We start from the raw sequence: 21,181 nt of genomic DNA, 5'->3' as shown, positions 1-21,181 counted from the left end.
TGGATATCTACGTAATTATATATTATTAGTTAGACTAATAATATATAAAAAAAGACAAAGAGAGGAAGAGAAAAAGTATTAAGTGGAGAGTTTGAAGAGAGATTGAATGACGTTACCAGATGTTAAAAAGAGGATAACCAATCATTTAAAAAAAAAAACATCCGAATGCACAAAACCAATAACAACTTAAGAGAGAAACGGAAAATCTGCCGATTGTATTTCCACTTTCAGAAATGCATACAGCTTGTGAAAAATGGCAAAAGAAAATATTCTTGTAGTAGTTTCGAAAATTGAGATGATATTTTCTATACCTCCGAATTTTGTTCGAAATATTTTCGGGATAAAATAACGAAGAATATTTTGGTTATCAGATCATTTTTTATCCTGATTTCTGGAGTTGACGAAGCATGACAAGTCGCAGCGTTGGCTGCATTCTCAGCATCGGTATCACGGCGTTGCGACATCGACATCTCTATCGTCATTGTCGTCGTTATACTGATTGTTGTTACTGTTATTATCGTTTCTACTAACAATATGCTCTATCCTGGGATCATCGGTTGTTACGGCTGCACCGTGATTACTTGGTGCATACAATCATTTATTATCATGTAACTAGCATTAAGTTTACTATTGCAATTATTGCCACCGTGCGATTATAGTAATCATATAATTTCATATATATATATATAGAGAAAGACAGAAATTATTATAAAATTTTATTATTTTAATATTTTACTATACATCACATACGAAAAACTTCTAACCACATTGTAACAGTGTTAAATAGATTGCATATTGCTGTATGATATGAATACGATGAAAAATGAATAAACGATGTTTCTAAAATATTTTTCTGTCTTATTTAATATTCTCCCTCTTCAAAATTCAAATTTTCCAGGCTCACATTCTATAAATTATTATTATATAAATATCATATTATCTCCAACTCAAAAGCTTAATAATTTAGTTACATGTTTGCTTCGGCAATATTATTTTCTTTTCAATATATATATATTTCATTATATTAAAAATATTAATTTTAATATATATAATTACTTCAAACAATTAAGTTATGAAACGCTAAGGGTTTCGCTAAGGATAAGAAGAGTTTTGTAGCATTCGCAGTGCTAATTGGACTACAGCCGTTACCGGAGGTAGTTGTCACATGATTACCCCACTCCCTACTTATCCTACGCTACATGAGTGACCTAGGTCTGGGTCAGCCAGAATCTGACATCTCGCGTCAGATCTCGCCTGAGACACGAGAAAACTTTTTTCGCAGAGGAATTTCCCCGAGGAGGCAGAAAATCATGAGAGCAGGTAAACATTTTTGTGACTGAATTATATTGCACCATCCAGCTAAATAGCAGAAACGAAAGTGACTGTACTTTTACGTAGACCTACATGCTAGATCGTGACCATTTCATTGTGTGAATACTCTCACATCTACATACAAAGGAGTTATCTGCTTCACACTGGCTCATAGCTGGCTATATTTACGTTCTAGCGGGCAGCTCCTGCAGCGGCGAGCCAATCGGAGTACTCCACATCGGCGGTGGGTGGGCACGCGAGCGGAATCGAAGGGACATCGCGGGCTTTGTTGCGTCAGCCGCGGAAGGAGTAGCACCGGCGCGTCGCGGTTATGCGGACAGTCAGTCGACGCCCGCTGCTCGCTGAAGAGGTACCGTTGGCGGAGCGCGCCAGTTCCGACAGTGTCGTTGACGGGAGAGGAACGTCCGACTCATCGTCGTATGGCGGATTATGAGCTCCGTGAAAAGTGTTATTATCACCCTGCCTAAGGGACTGCCGAAGGCGCTCCCGGCGAACGAGCTGACACGCAACGCGCTATCCAAGCTGAGCTTCACCACGTCCATTCTGGCGGACAAGGCGAGGATGGAGGTCAGGAAGGTGACGTCCGTCCGGCAGCAGGAGGAATCACATGACGGTGATGTCACGGTGATCATGAAGCCGTCCGAGACGTGCGTGCGTGGCAAAAAACGTCGGTTGGATCATCTCACCTGGGAGGAGAAGTTACAGCGGAAGTAAGTGAAAGCTTAGCGGTGACGCTAACAAGTGGAAATTTTCAGTCTACAGTTGGAGTTTTTTCTGTTATCGCTATTACACGGCATCTGCCGATTAGATTAGCACGTTTGCGACTTGTAGTGATAAGCCTTATCTTAATCGTGACTGTCAACGTTAGAGTAAACAATGTCACAGCGATTTTATTGCTAAAGATAATGGCGGGAAAAATGATGCAAGACATTTAAAAAATACGGTAAGAATCGAGAGAAATATCGATCGAGGATTCGAAATTTTTCCGGGTTTTCCTTGTTGTTGGGTTTGCCTATAGCGGCTATTTGTATTTGCATTTGCGTTCGTGATGACTCAATTTTACGTGCGTCAATCCGCAGTTGCGGGATTACTGTTACGTCTAGGAGGAATGTAATTAGCATCAGTGTTGGAGCAATGTGTTGGTACAATAATTTCGAGGCATGAGTGTATACTGCTGCGATATTACTGACGCAATAGGAATGATTTCATCGTCTTTCTTGCCGCGAATTGCGAACGAAGCGCACATGTGAATTAAAGGTATCGACAATGAGGAAATATGTTGAACGATGTTGCATCATACTTGTTACAACGATACGTGAAATAAGGTGCAATTGGAAAAAATATTTTGGATTATTAAATTTATTTATTTTATTTTATTTTATAAATAAAATTTTAATTAAATTTAATTTTATAAATAAATAATTTTATACATTTTATCGAAAATATTATCCTAATTTTGTAAAAAAAGCGAATGCACATGAGTAATATTATATTTCGTAAATTATGTCGTTATTATTTTAATTGATTTCCATCAATTACTTTAAAAAATGTAAAAACTGTTTCGAAAACGAAATTCAAAAATTATTGGATAAATGGGACAAGATTTTAGAAAACAACAGTTAACGTATTGAGATGATCAAAAGTAAATGTAAATATTAATCTTTTTCGTTTGAAGCTATAAATAAAAAGCATTAACTATTTTATATAATCTACTAACATTCTTTTTATTCCTAATAGGAAGCTGAAGAATCGAGTGGCGGCACAAACGTCGCGGGACCGGAAAAAGGCGAAATTAGACGAGCTGGAGGACACTGTGAGGACGCTAAAGGAGAGGAACGAGCTGCTTACGCAGGAGTGTGCGATGCTCAAGGTGCAAAACGATACGTTGTTGACCGAGACGAAGAGGCTGAGGAAAGAGAGGGACACGAGGATCGGAGAACAACAGTACTGTTCGATGTGCCAGGCTCGTGTCAGTTGCGCTGTACCCTTGCTGGGATCTGCAGTATCTCCAAATGACCCTCTGCCGCAGGGTGGGACAGCGCAACCGGCATCGTGTCTGACACTGACACCAGGAGCAACCGTGCTGCTGAAGATCTTGACTCTCTATCTCCTCTGGAGGAATTGTTTAGCGACCTCCAGGGCGACGACTACGTCGAGCGACTCGAAGAACTGGCCGAAAGCCTTCTGCGAGAAGTTACCGCCGAGATTCAAACAAATCCTCATAGACCAAATGAACAAGTGAGTCTTGGGAATCCACAGTCGACCCCGTCACCACTGCTTCCACCTTGTGCCTTGTGTCAAATTAGCTTTTAGTTATTTATAATATTTTATTTTTCATATTTTTTATCGATGATTTAAATGATCAGTATAATTGCTGAGTCTGTTTTTCTTTCTGACAATCCCGCATGTGTGTAAACGAGAGCTAAATGTAACGCAGACAGAGATGGATGAAAAGAGAACGGAGTTTGCTGTACGGTGTTTCTTGAATAATAAATTTCGCAGTCGCCACTTGCGTCGGTTCACTCTCGCAGAAAGACCCGGACGTTTCATTCATTTCGTCTGCAATCGCCTTTGTTATCCAGTCGTTCCCTCCTTAATGACCTACCGATTGTGCTTCACTCCGCAGGTGTCCGTCAAGGAAGATCCCGTTAAAGAATCTGATCATTCAGAAGCAATGGTGGGGCAGGCATCAGAAAATGTGGAAACCGATCGAGCCGGTAGAGGCGTAGGCAATGGCGCCGCCTACGTGTGCGACGCGTCCAGTTGGCATCCCACGGCTGGAGCCGTTTGCGGTCCGGCGGATGCAGCGGTGACGACGACGACGACGACGACGACACCGCCGTCACCACCGATCAAGACCGAGGTCGAGATCAAGCAGGAGTCCGAGCCGACGCTGGACATGGAGACCTTGTACGGCACGTACGACATGGCCACCAATTCGATCACGATTATCTATCCGGGCGAGGAGAACGGCGTGGGCATCCAGGAATGCGTGCAGGAGGTGGTTAGCAGTAGCGCGGACAGCACCAGCAGCGCCGCCGGTCATCTCAACCCCTCGAGCCTCCAGTCGCTCGATTACATGACGCAATTCTCCCTGCACGCGTACCCGGACACCATCTCGGACGCGATGAACGACGTGCACTCGGACAGCGGTGCCAGCGCCTCCGCGAAGCTGGACTACTCCTCCAGCCAGTCGGACGTCGGCTACGAGTCGTACGACTCCCCGGACTCGCGTCAGTCGAACGACCTGGCCGATCTCTGGCACGAGAGCTTCACGGAACTGTTTCCCATGCTGGCCTGACAGTTCTCGCGCAGGCGGGCCGTCACGGCACGCCAGGCGAACGCCAGGCTGATGTCAAATCGCTACAACTGTGATATGAGGAACATTAATGACGCGAAAAGTGCGATGCCGCGAGACTGATCGTTCGTTACATTCGTTAAACTAGAAAAAAAAGAAAGAAAAAAGGGAAAGGCCATGTTTTATTTAATTACTCGAGGGGGGGGGGGGGGACTCGGATCGCGAGTGAAATGAGAATCGAATCCGTGTTTTAATTAAACTCTCGCATGTTTTTTTATTAATGTCGAGTAGTTTAGCTTCGTAAAAGCTTCGTAAAAGCTTCGTAAAAGCTTTACTCGTGGGAGTTCTTGGATATTGATTCTTATTAAAAATAATTATTGTATTCTTTCAGTGTTGTAAATATTTCGTGATTAATGAGTAATTAACTCTTAGAGATGTATATGAAAAAGAGACGAATTGCTATCCCGGGGGCGCGATCTCGGCCTATTACGGTTCTCGGATTGGGTGAAGATGCACGAAAGTGCACAAGTCATCCAGTTATAATTTATCTTGTCACGGGAAAAATATGACGAATAGTGACGAAGAGGAACGACCGTTTTCCACATACATACATATTATTAGATAATTTAATAATCGCGATGTTTCTGCACTATCGAAAAAGTACAATTCACCCGAAAACCGCAATAGACTCGTGGTATATTTATAACTTATTTTTGCGTTACTTAAATTAAGGTAAATCTCTAAATAAAAAGATTAATCTTTATTACCTGAAATTAGAATTTTCGTACAAGTGATTATGATAAAGTAAAATGATAGCGAGCGCAACTTTGGTTTTCTATGAAGCTTTCTAAGAGACAAATACGTTTTCTATTTTTGTTTTCTCTTTCCTTCGTTTTTCTTTCTGTTTTATTGATTTCAGAGAGAAGTCTTGCATACAAATGATAGCGCGACACACGCTACAATGCCGTTAGTGTATTGATTAGTAAGGTACCTAGCAGGTCTCTCGTGGAACCGGTTATTCCCTGCGCGATCGGCGCGGTCTATCTGTATGTTGCGCATAACGTGCTATTGATATCTGTGTCTCTACCAAATTGTTTTTTCCTTCATTTATTTATTTGATGTATGTGTTACGATGTAATGTAAATTTTTCTGCATCTAACCGGTGAAATTTTACACATACATAGGCGTAATTGTTAATATATATAAAATATTGCATATATAATTAATTATATAATTATATGTATATGTATATATGCGTACAAATATTATATATACATACACATATATACATACATATATTTATTATTATACATATATTGAATTCTCGACCTTAGTCATTGTACAGCAGACAAATAAATCTTTAAAGGGACGAACATTTATAATTTCTTTTTGCGATCATCCCTCGTTTTATTTGTCCCACTCTGTGAACGCTGCGGCGTCGCTCCTCCTATACAATGACGCAAATCGCTCGTTCCGTATAACTCTTTCGATAGTCTCCTCGATTATCTTCTTTCCCTTGCATGGCGTTACGTGAGTGATAAGAAGAGTGGGCGTGTATAAGTTCTTACTTTACGCCGTGCGGGCGTATAGCATTCGTTGAATCGACCGCTCTCGACCTACATGTATATTTCACCCTACATAAATACTTCATAAATTACGAAACCCCCTGTAACGCGCGCCGTGCGTGCGCCGGAAGAGCTAGCTATCATTATCCGGGAGATAATTAGCGGCGAAGATCCGGTCGTTGTAGAAAAAACTCGAATGCACCGTGCGTGTCTCTTATACTATTACACGCGCTTACCCGTAAGTTAATAAACGATGAACCACTGTGTATAGCACCCATTTCATTAATCTTTAAAGGATAACACAACTCGTATAACGGACTCCTAGATCGTGCAGCCCTAGAACAGACCTTGCAGATTTTTCCCTGCACCGATCTCGAATAATCGAAATTGCTGCGCACCCATTCGCGATTTTACGCCCCGCTCAACGGTTAAAATTTATAATAAAATAAGATGTAGAAGGTCTCCGATGGACTCTTCAGGCAAAACAAGTTCCTGTGCGTTTTTCGTTAATTATATATTACAAAGTGTATAATCAGATGAAGACGAGCTATTTATCCGAAGAGCTTCTCGAAGCAGCCGTGGCAGTAGGGCTTGTCGTTCTGCTCCTTGAACGTGCCCTTGTTCAGCTGCTTCAGGCAGAATGCGCACACGAAGTGCTCGGGATGGAATTTGCGGAACATCGCCGTTATGCAGCGACCTGAAAGAAAATCGGATACCTCAGTATCATGTTTATCGTTCGAGAGGAATTTCAAGCTTTGAAAAAGTACCAGTGATAGGCTTGTGACATCCTGCGCACAAGGATCCCCTCTTGGCGTGGTAGTGCGTCTCGCAATAGGGCAGTCCCTCGTGATCGAAGAAGGAACCCCCCTGGAACTTCTGCCGGCAATCCTGCAAAGTAGATCAAGCAGACGGCCGCATTTGAGAAATTTGAGGTATGAAGAACTTCGCACATGAGAAAGTACGATTTACAAAACTGTTTATAGAATTTTGATCGTGATTATAGGATTTTTTTATCTCAAAGAAGGAAAATAATTTGTCTATAGATATATTCCAGTTAAGACGCGATTGTAAAGAATAGGCATGAGGGAGGAACTAGTCGAACCTCCTAGACGATAATAATATTGTTACAAATAGATATGTACGTTCCTTAGATTCCTTAGATTATTGTAGTAATGGCAAGATTTTAATTGACATTAAAAATTTGTCTTAAGGAAATTAATTTTACAATTAACTCGATTTTCTTAGGTCATAAAATAATTCTTCTTGTTTGAGATATTTTCTCTTTTGAATGAAGTATGTTAAACACATGTATATATATGTATATACGTTTATATATGTATATACGTTTGTGTGGTCGCGTATGCACATTATATCTCGAGGAGAAATATATACATATACAGATTTATGCATACGTGCATATTTTTTTCTGGGAATTTTTAATGAGCTAACTAATACTAAAATGTCTCTCCATGAGTAATCAGTGATCCTTATTGCTCAGCAATTTTCAAATTTGATTGATTCAATTTTATGTGCAGCGCACTAAGATAAAATGCAATCATATCTCTACTCCACTGACACTTGAAATAGAATTTTAATGCGTGCTTGAGAAATATTGTTTTAATCAATTTTTCATTAATTGAGAGTATATTACGTGAATTTTTAATCAATAAATTCTTATTGACAAATTTCTTTTCCACTTCTACCAGACCGACGAGCTTTTTGTGATCGATAAAAGAAATTACTAAGTCAATATTTAAATATATAATTGACGTTTTAATTTGAGCATTTTTTAAATGTCAATTAAAATCCACCTACACTCTTCTCTTTTTTTCTTATTGTAATGCTCTAAGGAATGTACATAAATATCTATTCGCGATGACGACGTAGCCGTTTACGACATTCGGCTTGTTGACCCCCCTCTCACACCTGTTCTCCACAAGCCACGGGACGCACATCGTGCGGCATCTCCAAAAGCCACCGTGTATGTGTGTATATGTGTGTGAGAGACAGTGGCTCTCGTGTACTTTTTTTTCTTTTTTTTTATGGGGGTGGGTGAGTAAGGGATTTATTTCTCTTTACTTTTTACATACAGTATTAACGCGGTATCCGCACAATTCAACATAGTCTCTTTTTCCATTGTTAGAAGGAGCTCGATAGAACTCGAAGCGCAAGCTTGAAAACGGAAAAATTGCTATTTTTTGGATTTCAAGTGTGACTTTACTTTACGAGATGTGAAAATGTGTGTGTATGCAAGAGGTGCGTTTGCAATGCGGAATCGGAGCGATGATGAGCTGCAAAAAAATCGGCGTCTCTCACTCAGTCTGCTTCCCAACGCCAGCTAAATCACCTGTCGGGGCAGAAGGGGGCAAGGGGGTGGCTCCGCATTAATAGAGCCGGGTGGGCATATAAAGGGTAATTACATCGTACACAGCTGTTTGGACACGAGAACGACATTTACAGGGACTTCGACATAAGAAATCGGCACGACGATGATTAACGTGCGGCGATAGGTTCGAACGGCGGCGTTCTTACGCCTCCTCTTCCTCTTCGTCATCGTCCACCCCGACGCACTTGGGGCACACCGGCTGTCCCTCCATCGCGTAGAAGGACTTTCCGGAGACCGGCTTCTTGCAGTCCTGCAATTGTCAAAATTTAACATGCCTGCTGATGACTCGCGCAATATTCGTTCAGCGATCTTTTAGCTCTTTTAGGATGCCGTTACGTGGACAATATGCGAGAAAAGAGAGATGCTGAGGATCTCTTGGCGCTGAAAAGAAAATTCTAATGACGAAGCCGCGACGAATCTTGTAACAACACCTACCCGGCAAACGAAGCAGTCTGGATGCCACTGGCTGTTTAGCGCCGATATATAGTTCTCCATGATGGCACGATTGCAGCCACCGCATTTGGGCGCAAACATGTCAAAGTAGTCCTCGCGGCAATACGGTTTGCCGTCCCGCTCGTGGAAGCCCTCCTCGCCAAACTGCTTGCCGCATTGAGCGCAGAAGAAGTGCTCGGTGTGCCAGGTCTTTTCCAGGGCGGTCACGCATTTCTGAAAGAGAAAATCTTATCGCACCTGCGGCCGACTTTGCGGCAAAACATCTACGGCAAACCTCGGGGAAAAGAGTACGCGGATCAAACATTGCTCATTTTCGCTAATAAACGATTCATTTCTCATTCTTTTACATCTTTGTCGATATCGAAATCAAATTATTCAGATAAAGACAAAGATGCGATTAAGCTGAAGACCGAAATTGCTAAAACCAGCCGTAAATGTTCTCCGATTGCTCCCGGAGCTATCGGAGAACAGAAAATCAAGGATATGCGTAAGGATGAGGATTACACCGAGTCTAATTTATTGCTTTCTCTTCGACGCTCTTTCTTTCCCTGAAGTAGCCACCCTTGTAAAATCCACGACTTATACTCTTTCCCTCGAAAGCTCGCAGGATTGCGTCCATTCTTACATCAAGAATAGGCCCGTTACAATAAGCGCAGCGGGGCGAGAACAAGTTGTGATAATCTGTTTCGCAGTAGGGATGGCCCTCTCTTTCGAAGAAGTTCCTCGTGCCCAATTCCTGATTGCAATGAGTGCACGTAAAATGTTCCGGATGCCACGTTTTGCCCAGGGCGGTTATCACCTGCATAGAGCAACAACAACAACGATTATCAGGTGAATAAAATATTCAGAATCGGTTGAAACTATTGAAGTTGTCAATCGTCACGGTAGCTGACGGCTACCTGGCCCACGATGGGTTTCTCGCAGGCGCTGCAGCATCCCTTCTGAGTCGTGTTAACACCTTGGCGGCTCATGTCGGCCTGGAGGTTCCCAAGCATAGAATCCAACTGGTTCTGCTTGAGGGATTGGCTCTCCCCCGGAAGATACTGATGGGTCGTGTGAGTCTCGGTGATGTGGACGCGCGTGCCCTCAACGGTGGGTAACGGGCTTTGCGAACTCTTCGTGGCCTTGTTGGGCTTCGCGTACGGCGAGTCGGTCACCGTCTGATGCTGATGGGTGCCGCTGTTGATCTGCAACGTGGATCGCACGAGTGGATATACAAGTAGTTCTTCAACCGAGAAACCGAGACCATGATAGTGACCGGTAACACGATGTTGATCTTGCAGCTGAGAAAATGAGACTCGAATAAAGTGCGTGATTGGCGCAAAAGATCTGTCGTGTCTGTTATTTAGTTTTATTTGACGAATTTTTCGCACTAATAAAAAATCAAAGGAGAAGAAAAATATTTTTCTTGTATCCTCTCTGATATCCTCGGATGTCTACTTCGTCAAAGAATAATTGGAAGATTTCTTTCAGCTTCGAGATCGTTGTGTGTGTGTGTGATCTCGGTTTCTCGAAAAACTGGTCTACAACACTCGTCACAGTAAAGTAGCAGTAAAGATTCCCCGCGTAATTCTATGGGTTCATGTTGTCCGTCCACATGTATGTACGTATGTATGTATGTGTGTGTACGTGTGTACGGCGTCGAGAAAGTTGTTCAAGGTTGGGGAACCGATGACGGACAAGATGAGACGGATCGGGTCGAGTCGAGATGTCAAGGTGTAAGTCCGCAAGATGCTGAATGAGGAGGAACGAAGAGATAGACCCACACAAGAGGCGGCAGGTGTTGAAGTGATGTCGATCGCCACGGGCGAGCTTGCAGACTGGCCGAAAGCTCCGAATGTTTCGATGGGTCACACCGTGCGCGGTGCCCCACCTTCGTCGTGGCTTCGTCTTTTTGGATCTCTCCCTTCCCTCGCGGAGCGGAAAATCGGTGACGCGCGGAGAAAAGGCGCGGAACGGGGGAGTATCTTGCGGCGGCGGTTGGTAGTCGCCTTTTCACGGCGGTGGCGGCACGGTTATTTTCGTAACGCGGGGAGCCAAGAATGGGCACAGGAGTGGATTTAACGTCTCGGTGTTTTCCGATTCCGCGGTAAATCAAAATGGTAAACGTTCGAGGACAGTCGGGGATGATCGGGTTTATGCTCGTTTCTCGTTGTGATAGCCATTGTATTTCTAACAGAAAAATAGACCCGATCTCTCTTGTCTAGATGTTATCTTTCTCCAAGTTCATCCTTGCGATAAATTCTTTAATAAAAATAAATTGTTTGGCAAATTGTTATTTTCAGACACCCAATTACGTACACGATGCGAGCAAGAAGCAACGAAGGATGAAATGGATGCAAAGGTATACGATAAGGATTAAGAGTGAGGAAAATTTCATTCAGCTTTTGATTAGGGATGATAGTTTACCTACTCTTTAGGAAGTTCCTCAATATATTATAAATTTAATGCATTATTGACAATTGATTAATACCATCATTTCGCAAGAGTCTTATCGCAAATATGTAGATGCATTGTTATAGCATAACAATGTGTTTTATTTTGGATGTGTACCTTGAACTCGGAAAGCGAAGCCATTAGATCGTCCAGCTCCTTGGTAGCGTTACTCGCGGTATGATTGTTAGAGTAACTCCTCTGAACCTCGGTGCGATTCAGCGATCCATGCTGACTGGAGGGATAGCCGTCATAGACCGGCTGTATCTCCGTGGATGTTTCTTGTATGGTGACTCTCACCTTTCCATCGGCGGGGTAGTCTCTATTTGAGGGAGAAAGGACAACAGTTTGCGTTTTACCGAACGCGAATCGTGCTGGAAATTAATATTCCTATAACGCATTAACAGCCAATTTCCGTTCCACCTTTGGGACACAACTTTTACGATAAATAAAGTTGAATAAACAATCACGTCCATCCAGAATTTTTAATCTGATTTCCGAATAAATTAAGCTTTAGAATTATAAAAATAATTTTAAAGAAATAAAATAAAACCAATATTTTGTGGGTTTTACGAGAAAACTTCATGAGATGCATTATGACTTTAATGAATTAAATTCACTAACCAGCTCGATCTTATGATGTTACCGAGAAATTGGCTGACAGTGTCGAAATTTGAGTTGCTCCAAAATTTCAACGATTTGATCTCAAAAGCATCGATGTAACTTGTAATATGAATGCTCATTTGAAAGCGGCCTGCTTAGCACAGTTTATTATGCTTAGCTTACGTTTAGTTTACACTGTCTCGGGATTAATTAGCGCACATATGGAAAGCTCACCCATTAGGCACGGCGGTGCTTAGCTCCTCGAGCAATGAGTCGACGGTGGGTCGAGAAGCTGACATACTACTTGGGGAGCGGAGCATGGGACTAATCGCGCCCCCGTTCATTCCCGTCGTGGATACGCGGCTGTCTACAATCATTAAGACACTCGTACGGCATTGCTCCTGTGAAATCAATCCTCGAGCCTTCCCAAACGATTCGGTAGTGCGTATTAAATAAATTTTTTAAAAGAAAACGTGATGTTCTGGCATGTCTCAAAATAGAAACATCTCATATTGGATTGATCAGGACATTTCGGTGTCCAATATATTATTATTCCGATTAATCAAAGAAGGAAATCCTTGTTTATCGGAAAAATCGATCGCTCGGGAAGGATTAAGAATTTAGATAAAGTGCCAACCTCTTTCCTGATAATGAGCGTTATAGCGCGCATTGCTCAGATCTTGCAGAAGAGTGTCCAGCTCGGACAGATTGTTATTGAGGGAGGGCATTTTTCCTCCGGCGCTGGTCTGCGTGTAAGACGCGCTTCCGGTTTTACCGATGGTTTCCTCTATCGCCTCACGGTTCTGATAAGTAGGCTACAACATTTCGGAAAGTCCGCAATGAGTCGTTAGATGATTTCAAGGCTTCTCCAATCAGATATTGATTCTATTATATAACGATGTTACAGTTTCATTGACGCTTTTCGATATATCAAGCTTCATAGCTTTAATATTAATATTATATTTAATCTGACATGTTTTTTAAATATTTAATATATGATATAAAAACGATATCTTGCCTTCTCAAATATTCTCGTTACTAATTAATGTTATTGAATTTTGATGCAGTGAAACATCGAAAGCCTAGAATTAGAAAAATTAATGCAACATTTAATGGGCTGTCCTCTTAATAGGATGAATGAATTGTACGCAGACGACCTGAACCACAGCTGTGCGATTTCCTGCGTTTAGATGCTCTTGGCTTGTTAATCGACAAAAAGCAATGTCCTGCCAAGTTTCCGCAAAGTGCATTATTATTTAGAACCATGATGTCACGAGAATCATTATGCGGCGCGTGTGGAATCCGTCGTCGCTCAGGATGAGGAGGACAACTTGCGTTTTTAGTTCCGACAGCGTCAATTTTAGATCACTTTTAGCCGCGGGGAAGTGTCCCAAAAATATGATCTCGCGTCCTCTCTTCGAATCGATAAATATTGTAATAACTATAATAACTATAAATAAATAATACAATGTTATTATAAAATGAATACCGCGTTTTTGCAAATTAATTTATCCAAATTAATGACAAGCAAGTCTCATGAATTACAATTAGCAATATTAAGTGGGCATATCAACAATTGATTATAAAACTTGTCTTTCACTTGAATTAACGTTGTCACGCTTTTAATAAGTAAACCAAAGATGTTCCAATTACGAAATTGACTAACCGCGCAAAGTCACTCCGTCTTGTTTACCGAAATTAAATTTAATGCTTGACGTCATGGCTAATCGACGTGCGATGGCCAAACGCCGCGTCGCACTCATCTAATCATAAGTTGAGGGCTTTTATTCGTGTGTACGAAGAGTAATCAGTTAGCGAGGTGTATTAAAAGTAGCAGACACGTTATTTATTACACGCGACTTTATCACAACGCAACTTTCCCGGATTTCGTGTAATGATATCGGAATGACGATCTATTAAAGAGTGATCGTCAGAAATAACAGTCGGATTTCTGGGAAACAAATAAGGACGATATCGGATTTATCGCCGAATTCCCGCGCGACTATTTTTTTTGCAATAAAGCAGCATTACGGCGCATCCTGCTGGACGGAAACTGGGTTACACGGCTGAGTCGTCGACCTAAAAATATCCGCGGCGAACCAACAGAAACATGTCAGCAAGACATATCGGCGATTCGCGGAAAATTTCAGCGACGACATCACTATTAGCACAAAAGGACATGATCACAGGATTTCTCTGAGTGATTTCTATATAATGGGAGCTGTCACAATTGATATTCATTAATTGATGGTTAATTTGATCAATCAATTAATTATTTTAAATAACGATTGAAAAAAGCTACCGTGTGCTTTTGAACGATGAGAACGATGTGTAACTTATATATTTATTATTTAATTAATTTTTATCATCATTCTTAATTTTTGCGATGTCCATCTCATCATGTTTTGCAATAAAATTTCATTTTTCATTTATCGTTTCTTGAGCTATAATTAAAAAGAATTTAAAAGTCAAGTCATTTATTATGAATTACTAAATTATATGTGAATTGTATGAATTAATATTATGAATAAATAATTTACAATAGACTTATTAATTAATAATTGATGTTTAGAGGAATAAATGTTCGATGCAGTGGCAAACATTGGCTACAAATCAGCAAATGTTTCCAGAACTTCAATTCGCATCCTTCAATTTCACGGAGCGAATTAGCGCATAAAGATAAAGCAGACTTTCGAGGACACCGTGCGTGTTTCATGTTCCCTGTCACGTGACCGGTACACGCGCGGCCCGATTCGTCGCGCTCACGTGTTCCGCACGCGTTGTTACCGCACTTTCTGCCGGAGGTTTATGCAACGGGCTGCATTTGCAGCTGCAACGAACGTATGTTACACGCATGCACGCGCCGACCGGATTCGCGCATCAATAGGAAAGCTTGACAGCCGCGGCCTTCGGCAGGCCGACGAGAGAGATTTGGCACTTGACGGCAGTTTAACATGAATGTTATTGCCATTGTAGGCGTATCTCGTAATTTGTTGTTTGATGTACGCACGCGACGAACAAATTCTCGCGTTAGATGATACCGCGAGAGACAGAATATCAGTTTTATCGTCTCAACGCCTCGCTCGTTTCGAGAAATTAAAAAAAAACTGATGCTTGTACTTTAAATAAGAAATTGAAAGAAACTATTTTATGATATATAATTTAATATTAAAGAACATGATCACACGTGTCTCGTAATTGAATTGCATGAAACGATCAAGTTGTCAAAAGAATGATTCTGATTTTTTCGAGTCCGATTGATAATTCCGGTTAATCACCGTTGATTTTCATCGAAAAAATAAATATTTGCGAAGGAAGACAGGATTTCCTTTACAAATACACCGCTTTTCATCGTTTCCGACGCACTTCCTCTTGCATATGTCTTTCCTGTACTTCCTGGACGGATCTTGCGGTCGTTCGAATGCATGATCGTTTATCATTGGCAGACCACTGTATCCTTCGCGATCGTCTTATAAATTCCAGCATTGACACGCCCGGTACATAAAAATCTATCGTACGTCCTCCCAGGAGCAACATCGCAAACCTTCCCTCTCATTTTTGAATCTTCTATCGTTATTGCGGATTATTTTGCTGCCGATTCAGTGCGTCGCACACGGTGGGCAACATGAGTAACAGAATGGATATCCTTCATCTGTTCGATCGAACTATGGAGCCAATGTACATGCCCAAGGGAAGAGAAAGAGTCACTTTCGATGTACCGCTTAACTACTTGGTGAGTACGATTTTATTTAGCACTATTGAGTATCGATATTGAATTTGACGATTTTCAGTTCGACACTCCTCACAATTTATAGAACTTGAAAGTTTTCGAATATGTATTATAATATTATCTGTCATAATAAATTATGCGGATTCTAATATGCTATTTTCTGGATCCAAGCTTCATAATAAGTTTATATCAAATATAAGAATTTTCGTGTTTTTTATAAATGAATGGTTGGTATCATAATTACAGTCAGAAAATGTAGAAGGATTCAAATCGATTACTACTGGCGGCACGTCGAAAGTCCCGATTAAGGAGATGAGTCTGCCAGATATCAGAATACCTCTCCAGCTTGGACGTCAAGAGCCTTTCTCTCTTTTCATCCCTAAGCACCGAGAGATGGCCACGTCTCTCATCGACACCTTTCTTGGTTTGTTTCTAATTGTATTCACGCAGTGTCACGTTTTAATGATCAAAATTGATAAATTCTGCTTTTAAAATAATAAAGTAATTTTAATTAGATGTCTTCATGTACGATACATGTATCAGCATATTTTGAAAAATTCCATTTACGAATTACATGATAGACGTAGAATTATTCGATTAATCGGATGCTTTGCTAATCGATTATTAATCTGCATTACAGATATGGAAACGTTCGACGACTTCCTTTCGACATCGATTTACTGTCGCGATCAGGTCAATCCACAGATGTTCGTCTACGCATTCTCGGTGGCGATGCTGCATCGTCCCGATACCAGGGATATACCGATTCCACCATTGACGGAAATTTTGCCAGAGAAGTATTTTGACAAGAGAACATTAAGCAGAGCGAAGAAGATGGCAAACCTTATGCCGGAGACATCCAGGGTATTTGCTTGCTGACACATTAATTAATAAGCAATCATCTGTTACTCGATTACATTAATTGATTAACTATTTTATTTTTTGAACACAAATCGAACAATTGCAAAAACTGTACAGAACATATAAATCGAAAACTTTGGTCTCAATCACTGACACGAAAGCTATCATGTTATCGTTTCATTCTGTCGTGTCTTCGTAATCTACAGCCGCCTGTTGAAATTCCGCGAGAATTTACAGCGTCGGATCTCGACGAGGAGCATCGCGTGGCTTATTGGAGGGAAGACATTGGGATCAATCTTCATCACTGGCATTGGCATCTGGTCTATCCATTCGAAGGCAACATAAATATTGTTAACAAGGATCGGCGAGGTGAACTGTTCTATTATATGCATCACCAGGTCCAAGCTAGGTAAATGTAGGAGAGCAAATGCTTATAAGTCGACCTTCATTATCGCACGGAAACTTGTCTTAAGTCTGTATAATTCCAATAATATCGTTTATCCAATAATAACGTTGTTCGTTAATGATATTAATAATTTTAAAATAATATTCTTCTGTTAAACTACGTTTCGACATCGAGTCGAGGAACAATAGACTCAAAGAACTTTCTGAGACTCCGGTATTTTACGTGACTTGATCCTTCTCTTCGCAGATACAACTGCGAACGTCTGTGCAACCGACTGCCTCGAGTGAAGCGCTTTCACAATTGGCGCGAGCCGATCCAGGAGGGTTACTTCCCCAAGTTGGATTCTTTGGTTGCGGACCATGTTTGGCCCGCTCGTCCTGCCGGCGCCGTAATCAAGGATGTCCATCGTCCTGAGATTTACCTGAGCTACGACGTCCAAGACCTGGAGAGATGGCGTGATCGCATCTACGAGATCATTCACACCGGTACTTATATCGACTCCCGTGGCGAGAGGGTACCTTTGACCGAGTTCGAGGGCATAAACGTGCTCGGTAACATCATGGAGTCCAGCATCCTGTCGCCCAATCGCAGCGTCTACGGCGATCTTCACAATCTCGTTCACATGGCCATCTCTTACTGCCACGATCCGGATCATCGTTACTTGGTAACGCGCTCTTAGAATCGCGATTTCATTTTAATGCCAATTTGAGCGTTAATGTTTTTAATGTTGCAACAATCTTCTTAACTGGCATCCCAACAAATTAAAACAATAGTTACAATATTTTAGAATGATAATCTTTTTCGCAGGAAAATTTCGGAATCATGGGGGAACCGGCCACTGCTATGAGAGATCCCATTTTCTACAGATTCCACGGGTTCACTGATCGTGTGTTTCTGGAGTACAAGAATACACTTCCCGAGTACAGCCTACAGCAGGTGAGTGCACACACCCCATTTTTATATCGATATCGATTATCGGTTTACTTTAGTAATTTATATTGTATATCATTGTTTCAGTTGAGCTTCGCCGGCGTGGAAATCACGGACATATGGGTGCAGACTCCGGACCAGTCAGCAAACGTGCTGACGACTTTCTGGAAGCAGAGTGACATCGATCTATCTCGCGGCTTAGATTTTATACCACGCGGTAGTCTTCCCGTCAGATTCACTCATCTCTTTCATACAAATTTCACCTACAGTATCGTCGCCATCAATCGCAACGCGCCACGTCGAGGAACCGTTCGTATATTCATCGCGCCCAAGCGGAACGAACGCGGAATGCTGTACGAGTTCATAGAGCAGAAGGAGCTGATGATTGAAATGGACAAGTTTACTGTTTTGCGTGAGTAAAATTTCAGCTTCGTCAGCTTTACAAACCCCCCCAACCCGACAGTTCTAAAGTAATATGTCATGTACGTTATTTTTTGTTATTAATTCAATCTTAACAATTGTATTTCCGCACATCGCATAATTTGTCTTTTACTGTAACAGTCAGAGAGACAAGATAAAAGCGTATTATTATATGTATAATTTTCGATATTAATCTAGTTCTTCGTGTGATTTTTGAAATATGTGTTTGCTTTACTATTTTGTTTTGCTTTTTAATGTTTGACAAGTTGCACGTTGTCTCCACTATTATTCACGAAATTTCCGCTTTCTTCCCCGCCGTTAGTGGGACCGGGTCGAAATACCATCGAGCGCAAATCAACGGACTCTTCGGTAACTATACCGTTCGAAAAGACATTCCGCAGTCTCGATGAGAACAGATCAAACGATAACGAGGAATTCAACTTCTGCGGATGTGGCTGGCCACAGCACATGCTGGTACCTAAAGGAACGGAGGAAGGATTTCCGATGGAGCTCTTTATCATGATATCTGATTACACCGGCGATGAGGTAAGTACTTCTAATATTCGTCCCGAAGCTTAGGAGCTTACGGTACATCGGATAATGAAAACTTTCCACTATTTCCTTGCTTGTATGTCCTTCTCTTTCCTCTTTCCCTCTTTTTTTAACGAAACCGTACGCGAGGAAGCTTTATTTTATTTTGCTGCAGGTGCAGCAGGAGGAACCGACCAGATGCAGGGACGCGGTGAGTTATTGCGGCCTGCGGGATCGCAAGTACCCGGACGCACGACCCATGGGCTACCCGTTCGATCGTAGACCGCGCGCGGGTGTGGACACCCTGGCCCAATTCCTCACCAGCAATATGGCAGTAACGGACATCACTGTCCGTCACACGGACATATAAGCCAGGAACAATCTTTTCTTGCTCGAATTTTGAGGATTAACCGATCGAACCGTAGAGATGGTTTCGCGAGAATGGAGATTCTCCTTTCATCCGCAACAAACTAGAAACTAGATTGTAGAAAGCATCGAATAAAAAAGCAAAAAAAACATGAAAATAAAGTCAAACTAAGCAAATTAAATGTGTATTTTATTACTAATTTTATTAATTTTTGGAAAGATAAGTTATATTTATTATGTGCGATATATTTCCATCTTCAAATAAACTTGCGTTAGCGCTTTCGCTTTTATTCGCCTAGTTGGCCGCCGTCAAAATAGGTCTCGGACTGCGCGAAAACTGGAGCACGATCTCGATTTACGTTCGAGAAGGACGACTGTAATGCAAACTGGACAAAACATCAGCCGTTGCGACCATGCAGATATAAAATACATTTTCATAAATTGTTGAATCAACACACTCAAATGTGGCGCGACACGTTAGTCCAGAGCTATTTTTGCAATCTAATGATCCGAGTCGTGGTCTAAATAATTCAAACAATTGCAGACACATTTATGTTCGTACTATGGCTGTGGGGAAAAGTTAAAAGTTCATTGATCCGACGTAGAACGTTCTCTTTCCGTTAAAAACGCGAATGATCGATCGATACAGGAAAATATCAGCAATTCGAAAATAAATGCGAAGACAAATGCGTTGACTTGTTTTTGAAACTCTATCATATTTAAAATTTTTCAATTCGTATCACACGAATAATTTCATTATTTCATTGTTTTGTTGATCCTTTCAGCTACGATTCAATCTTTTCACATGCAATCTTTTCGCTATCAAATAAAATAAGTTCTTTTTGTGCACAAAGCACTGAGGAAGAAAATAGCGAATGTTGCGTAGCTGGCTCTGTTGTATCGCGCGATCGCAAAGCCGCAAATTTTCCGCAAGCGGAGCGGTTATGGAGCATGAATAATACAAAGACCTTTTTCCTAGACCGAGGAAAGATCGATAGAATCGGCAGGGAACGTAACAGGTGTTCTACACGGAAACCTCGCGCGCGCGACAATGCACGCGACTCTGTTCTACGCTCCATGAAAAATATTATTACAGCTGTGTCATTTTTTTCTTGTCTTACGAGTCGCACGAGAGCTTCATTAACAATCGATTGCCGAAGCTTCCTCATTAATCGTTTTATTATATTATAATAAAATTAATATAATATTGTTTTTTTAATTATAACAAAAACTTATATATTACAATAAAAACTCATAGGAATAAAATTATTAAAACTACTACAAAATCGCCGAAAATTATCGCCTGCGATAATTGCGACTGCAGAATTGACACAATTTCGTGTATCTCGAATAATCAGAGGCTACGATATTCTGTCAATATTCGTTAACGATTATTCTGATTATTCTGTGCAACTATGATTCTTTTTGCTGCTTAATAGTAAACAAGACATCGACAGATGTTAACGTTAATATCGTATATCGTTGCAGATACATCATCGCGTCGTTTCTAGCCAGAGAAAAATAAAGAAGACGAGAGTAACTCGAGACACTCTCTTTCTCTCTCTCTCTCTCTCTTCGCTTTCTCTCTTTTTCTCCTTCTCTATCCTGACTTATACACGATTCATCTGTCCACGACCGCCCGACACCGCGGCTGTACTGATGCTACGAGCAGTCAATTTTAGACGCGATATTGATTCTAATTTTAGTCGCGCTGTTGCGTCACAGTTATTTCCGACTCTCTACGACTCTGGAAGTTTTTTTCAAAACAGCCGATGATAATTGCACACCGTGACAAATATCGAATCGCTCGCGCGGGAGTTGTAATTGCCTCGAGTCTAGTTTTACGAGAGCACCCCCTCGTATCGCG

At 41.4% G+C, this 21,181-nt stretch overlaps 3 protein-coding genes across 10 annotated transcripts in view; 2 read left to right on the top strand and 1 right to left on the bottom strand.

Moving 5' to 3' along the window:
• The first annotated feature begins 1,613 nt into the window (after nt 1-1,613).
• LOC105278889 lies at nt 1,614-5,997 on the top strand. The gene is given in 4 exon segments (XM_020031455.2): nt 1,614-2,042; nt 3,070-3,403; nt 3,406-3,570; nt 3,959-5,997. Coding segments are annotated over 4 exon segments (1,455 nt in total). The 5' UTR covers nt 1,614-1,761; the 3' UTR covers nt 4,634-5,997.
• Nucleotides 5,528-21,181, bottom strand: part of LOC105278858 (leupaxin) — a 27,727-nt gene continuing 12,073 nt past the window's right edge. For 3 of the 7 annotated variants that reach the window (XM_011338269.3, XM_020031454.2, XM_011338268.3), the window contains exons 3-10: nt 12,708-12,885; nt 12,305-12,437; nt 11,588-11,789; nt 9,934-10,221; nt 9,660-9,833; nt 9,017-9,247; nt 6,963-7,083; nt 6,747-6,892 (exon numbers count right to left, since the gene is read on the bottom strand). In XM_011338269.3, coding sequence (XP_011336571.1) covers nt 6,747-6,892; nt 6,963-7,083; nt 9,017-9,247; nt 9,660-9,833; nt 9,934-10,221; nt 11,588-11,789; nt 12,305-12,437; nt 12,708-12,885 — 1,473 coding nt within the window. Of the gene's footprint in view, nt 6,893-6,962; nt 7,084-8,708; nt 8,832-9,016; nt 9,248-9,659; nt 9,834-9,933; nt 10,222-11,587; nt 11,790-12,304; nt 12,438-12,707; nt 12,886-21,181 lie in introns of those variants that run through there. The other 4 variants (XM_026974409.1, XM_026974410.1, XM_011338266.3 and 1 more) reach the window with 3 other exon arrangements.
• Nucleotides 12,892-19,496, top strand: LOC105278857 (phenoloxidase 1). Of its 2 annotated transcripts, XM_020031453.2 has the most exons (9): nt 12,892-15,803; nt 16,047-16,224; nt 16,441-16,664; nt 16,868-17,070; nt 17,314-17,731; nt 17,875-18,003; nt 18,085-18,409; nt 18,740-18,963; nt 19,124-19,496. In XM_020031453.2, the coding sequence occupies exons 1-9, from the start codon at nt 15,696-15,698 to the stop codon at nt 19,316-19,318; spliced, it is 2,004 nt and encodes a 667-aa protein (XP_019887012.1). In that variant the 5' UTR covers nt 12,892-15,695; the 3' UTR covers nt 19,319-19,496. The 2 variants fall into 2 exon arrangements, with proteins under 2 accessions (XP_019887012.1, XP_019887011.1); XM_020031452.2 differs by having other exon boundaries at nt 17,875-18,409.

This window comes from Ooceraea biroi, chromosome 12 (genome assembly GCF_003672135.1).
Source record: "Ooceraea biroi isolate clonal line C1 chromosome 12, Obir_v5.4, whole genome shotgun sequence".
NCBI lineage: Eukaryota > Metazoa > Arthropoda > Insecta > Hymenoptera > Formicidae > Ooceraea > Ooceraea biroi.
Note: the sequence above shows the minus strand (reverse complement) of the source record. Positions and strands in the feature narration are given on the sequence as shown.

Coding starts and splice junctions, on each gene's coding strand:
- LOC105278857 (XM_020031452.2), top strand. CDS start 15,696: ATGAGTAACAGAATGGATATCCTTCATCTGTTCGATCGAACTATGGAG. Junction 17,071..17,313: donor CATCACCAGGTCCAAGCTAG/GTAAATGTAGGA, acceptor TTCTCTTCGCAG/ATACAACTGCGAACGTCTGT. Junction 18,410..18,739: donor GGACAAGTTTACTGTTTTGC/GTGAGTAAAATT, acceptor CCCCGCCGTTAG/TGGGACCGGGTCGAAATACC.